Here is a 5,392-nt window from a genome sequence, read left to right as displayed (position 1 = left end):
TAATAACATTGACATCTATTAATATCTGAGGAAGGATATATTCGAGCAGTGAGATTGACACTAGCTGATGTGACTTTGTAACGTGCATAAAGAAGGAAGGAGATTTGGTGTGAAATTCTGTTAGAAGGGAGGGACACGTGGCTTACGAATCGCACAGTGAGGGAGGCAGGTGCAGCACAAGGTTGAGGAGGGAGAATATAAGGCTAGAGGATTACACGTTGTAGTATTATTCTGAGGTGATTCCTTCCCCTGTTCTCTACTACTTCTTCTCTGCTGAGAGCTATTTTCTTCCCTCTGTGAATCCTTCTCTCATCTTACCCCTTTCTCTCAGGTGATGTTGTTGCCGGTATACGATCGAGGAGTGTGTTGCGATCTTCGTGCTTCCTCTACTTCATTGCATCGTTGTTACTGTAGCTTATCTTGATTTTGTTCTCTGTTCATTGTAAACAATTGTTGTTGCAAAATTGAATTGGTTGCTGCATAATTCAATTGTAAACAATTGTTGCTGCATAATTGAATTGTTTGCTGCATAATTCAATTGTTTCATTGGTGCTTTCATTGTGCTTCCATGGCTAAGAACACGCGTTTGAAGGATTTGCAAACAGAAATTTGTACACATTGGGATGATATTTGTCGTATCAGTCAAACGATGGATATGCGTTATCAAGAGCAAAATGATAAGATGCTTCAGATCCAGAATTCTATGGATCAAATTCAGTTAGCAATGAATCTGTTATTGCAGAATGCTTCTCAACCTCCTGGAAGTTCTTCGAACAATGGCTCCCCTATGGTGCAACCGATTAATGCTTCTTTGCTTGTTAAAGAGATCTCACTTGGATTTCCTCACTTCGATGGAACGACGCCGGTGATGGAGTGGATCTTCAAGGCGGAGAAATTTTTCAATTATCATAATACTCCCGATGCGTCTAGAGTGGATATTGCGGCAATGCATTTTGATAAGGATGTAGTGGCATGGTTCCAGATGTCGCAGAAATTATATTTGGTGTCTACTTGGTCTGAGTTGATTCGTGCTTTAGAATCTCAATTCGATCCTTCACCTTTTGATTGTCCAATGGCTGAGCTCTTCAAGCTTCAACAAACAGGTTCGGTATCAGATTATTATCTCAAGTTTATGTCTCTAGCTAATAGATCTTTGGGATTGAGTAATGAGGCTCTCCTCAATTGTTTCATTAGTGGTTTAAATCCTAATATTAGAAGAGATGTTGTTGCTATGTGCCCTCTTACCTTATTGCGTGAAGTTGCTTTAGCTAAACTTTTTGAAGAAAAATATGGTCCTGTTTTAAAGCCATTTCGAAACTCCTATAATCACAAATATTCCCAAATTTCTTGTACCCCAGTCTCTATTAATGCTCAACAAAAAACACAAATTAAATCCAGTTTACCTCCGCTTTTACCTACTCCACCAGGCCCTCCAATTAGGTCCTCAAATGTAAAAAGATTTACTCCTGCTGAAATGCAGTTGAGAAGGGAAAAAGGATTGTGTTATTTTTGTGATGAGAAATTACCTTTTAATCATAAATGTCCTAATAGACAATTTCTGTTGTTGCTAATGGAAGATAATAATGAGGATCTTATTAGTACAATTGTACCCCAGGGTACTCAAGAAGATGAAATAGTAGAATCTGAAGATCATCATTTGTCTTTCAATGCTTTGAAAGGAGGTCGGGGAGTTGGTACTATAAGGTTTATAGCGTATATAGAAAAGTTATCAGTGACTGTGTTGATTGATGGTGGTAGTTCTGATAATTTAGAGTAATGGTTGGTAATGGTAATTATATGTCGGCTGAAGGATTAGTTAAGCAATTGAAGGTACACGCTCAAGGCAATACCTTTCAGTTACCAATATTTTTGCTTCCTATTTCTAGTGTTGATCTCATTTTAGGAGCTAGTTACCAATAGGCTCTCACATTGTTGATTATAATGCTCTGCAATTGAAGTTTTTGCGGAAGGGTAAATTTACTACTTTACAAGGAGATTGTGAACTGGTACCTGAGCAAGCTCAATTACATTTTATAAGAAGAATGGTGGCCACTAATTCCATTGCTGAAGTTTATAGTCTGCAGTTGATGGAGCCAGATGTTGCTCCTAAGTCTATGCTTTGACTTACCAATTACGATGGAGCTTGAATTAGCCTTATTATTGCACACATATAGTGTGGTTTTTGATACTCCTAGCAGCTTACCTCCACAGAGATCCCATGATCATTCTATTCCTTTATTGAGTGGTTCATAACCTGTTAAGGTTAAGCCTTACAGATACCCTCATAGTCAAAAGGAAGAAATTGAGAGATTGGTGTCAGGAATGTTAGATGAAGGCATCATACAGCCTAGTAAGAGTCCATTTTCTTCTCCCATTATATTGGTAAAAAAGAAAGATGGTTCATGGAGGGTGTGTACTGATTATAGGGCTTTTAATGCAATTACTATCAAGGACAGCTTCCTTATTCCTACTATGGATGAGTTTATTGATGAGCTTTTTGGAGCTTCCTTCTTTTCTAAATTGGATCTAAGGTCTGGTTATCACCAAATTTTGTTAAATTCGGATGACAGACATAAGACAACATTTAGGACTCACCATGGTCACTATTAGTGGTTGGTTATGCCATTTGGCTTAACCAATGCTCCTGCTACTTTTCAGAGCCTTATGAATGACATTTTTGCTGGAATATTAAGAAAGTTTGTACTGGTTTTCTTTGATGATATTCTGGTGTATAGTGCTAATTGGAAAGATCATTTATACCATTTGGAAGTGGTTTTAAGTATCTTGAAACAACATCAATTGTTTGCAAGGTTTTCTAAATGTTGTTTTGGAGTTCAACATATTGATTACTTGGGACATACACTGTCTTGTTCAGGAATAGCTATGGAGGGAACTAAATTGGAAGCTATTCAAAAGTGGCTTGAGCCTAGTAATCTCAAACAATTGAGAGCATTTTTAGGACTCACAGGTTATTATAGGAGGTTTGTTAAGTCTTATGCTAGCATTGTGGCCCCTTTAACTAATTTGTTGAAAATGGATTCTTTTAAATGAAGTGTTGCTGCATCAGATACATTTCAACAACTCAAAATTGTCATGACATCTGCTCCTGTATTGACTATTCCTAATTTCAAGGAAATTTTTGTACTGGAGACTGATGCCTCAAGAAGTGGAGTTAGTGTTGTCCTTAGCCAAAATAAGCATCCAATAGCTTATTTCTCTAAGAAATTGTGCTTAAGGATGCAGAAGCAGTCTGCTTATATTCGAGAATTCTATGTTATTACTTAGGCTTTGGCAAAATTCAGACATTATCTTGTGGGTCATAAGTTCATAATTAAAACATATCAGAAAAGCTTTAAAGAATTGTTAGAACAAAAGTTGCAAACTCCTAAACAACAAAATGGCTTCCTAAGTTGTTGGGGTTTGACTTTACAATTTAGTATAAACCAAGGAAAGAAAATATACCTGCTGATGCTTTATCTAGGAGTTTCATGATGGCTGTATCTTCTCCTATACATTTGTGGATTAATAAAGTGATGGATTTGACTCAAACTGATTCTCAATTATCCAAAATTTATCAAAGTTGTTTGCAAGGTCAGGATCCATCTTCTGAATATAGTATTCATAATGGCTTATTGTTCTTTAAAGGCAAAATTGTGTTACCTCATGATGTTGGGTTGCTTAATCAAATCATGGAGGAATTTCACAGTTCTAAGATTGGTGGACATGCTGGAGTTAATAGAACAACAACTAGAATTGGTGCTCAATTTTATTGGAATGGTATGAGAAGTGATATTAGTAAATTTGTGAGGGAGTGTGCCATATGTCAACAAGCTAAAGTTGATCATGTTTTGCCAGCGGGGTTGTTACAGCCTCTTCCCATTCCTCAAAAAATATAGGAAGACATAGCAATGAACTTTATTGTTCAATTGCCTCCTTCACAAGGATTTACAACCATTTTTATAGTAGTTGATAGATTGTCCAAATTTGGGTACTTTATCCCTTTGAAGCCCGAGTTTAACAACAAGGTTGTGGATGAACTTTTCATTACCAACATTGTCAAAATTCATGGTTTTCCAAAAACCATTGTTTCTGACAGAGAGAATTTTTATCAACACTTTTTGGCAACAATTATTCAAAGCTCAAGGCACCACATTGGCCATGAGTTCTTCATATCACCCTCAGTCCGATGGCCAGACTGAGAATCTTAATAAGACCATTGAGATTTATCTAAGGTGCTTTGTATTTGAACATCCTAAGAGTTAGGTTACTGTGCTACCTTGGGCTCAATTTGGTATAATACTTCCTTCCACCAAAGCTTGGGTATGACACCATTTCAAGCAGTTTTTGGAAGACCTCCACCAGCGGTGATGCACTATGAGGTTGATCCTAAAGATCCTGATCCACTCAAGGATTTATTACAACTCCGTGATCAACTTTTGAGCAAGCTTAAAGGTAATTTACTTAAGGCTCAACAATATATGAAGATGCAAGCTGATAAGAAAATGAGAGATTTTAAATTTCAGGTTGGTGATCTGGTTTTAGTGAAGCTACAACCCTATAGGCAACATTCAGTGGCTTTGAGGAAGCATCAGAAGCTAGGCCTGTGCTATTTTGGTCCATTTCCAGTGATTGAAAGAATTGGTACTGTTGCATACAAAGTACAACTACTAGAGTCTGCTAAAATACATCCTGTATTTCATATTGCTCTTCTGAAACCATTTCATGGCAAAAGTTCTCCACCATATCTTCCTTTTCCACTCACTTCTAGTGAACTGGGACCTACGCTTTGCCCATGGAAGGTGTTGGATGTTCGAGTTGTCAAACGTTTAGAAGCTACTGTGTCTCAATTGTTGATTCAATAGGAAGCAACTGAAGCTAAGGATGCTACTTGGGAAGACTTGTAGGATATATGTGAATCTTATCCTCAGTTCAACCTTAAGGACAAGGTTGTTTTTGATGAGGAGGATAATGTAACGTGCATAAAGAAGGAAAGAGATTTGGTGTGAAATTCTGTTAGAAGGGAGGGACACGTGGCTCATGAACCGCACAGTGAGGGAGGCAGGCGTAGCACAAGGTTGAGGAGGAAGAATATAAGGCTGGAGGATTACACGTTGTAGTATTATTCTGAGGTGATTCCTCCCTCTGTTCTCTACTTCTTCTCTGCTGAGATCTATTTTCTTCCCTCTGCGAATCCTTCTCTCATCTTAACCCTTTCTCTCAGGTGATCTTGTTGCCAGTATACAACCGAGGAGTGTGTCGTGATCTTCGTGCTTCCTCTACTTCGTTGCATTGCTGTTATTGTAGCTTATCTTGATTTTGTTCTCTGTTCATTGTAAACAATTACTGCTGCAAAATTGAATTGGTTGCTGCATAATTCAATTGTAAACAATTG

General features: G+C 37.6%; 1 protein-coding gene across 1 annotated transcript; it reads left to right on the top strand.

Annotated features, from left to right (window-relative positions):
- Positions 1-4,322: 4,322 nt before the first annotated feature.
- Positions 4,323-4,862, top strand: LOC102665818 (uncharacterized). The gene has a single exon (XM_006579206.1). The coding sequence runs from the start codon at positions 4,323-4,325 to the stop codon at positions 4,860-4,862; it is 540 nt and encodes a 179-aa protein (XP_006579269.1).
- Positions 4,863-5,392: the final 530 nt, after the last annotated feature.

Source organism: Glycine max, chromosome 4, assembly GCF_000004515.6.
Source record: "Glycine max cultivar Williams 82 chromosome 4, Glycine_max_v4.0, whole genome shotgun sequence".
In the NCBI taxonomy this organism is placed as follows: Eukaryota; Viridiplantae; Streptophyta; class Magnoliopsida; order Fabales; family Fabaceae; genus Glycine; species Glycine max.
The sequence above is the reverse complement of the archived record's forward strand: the minus strand, read 5'-3'. Positions and strand labels throughout refer to the sequence as shown.

Excerpts from the sequence above, each read along its gene's own strand:
- LOC102665818 (XM_006579206.1), top strand. The coding sequence starts at position 4,323 with ATGACACCATTTCAAGCAGTTTTTGGAAGACCTCCACCAGCGGTGATG.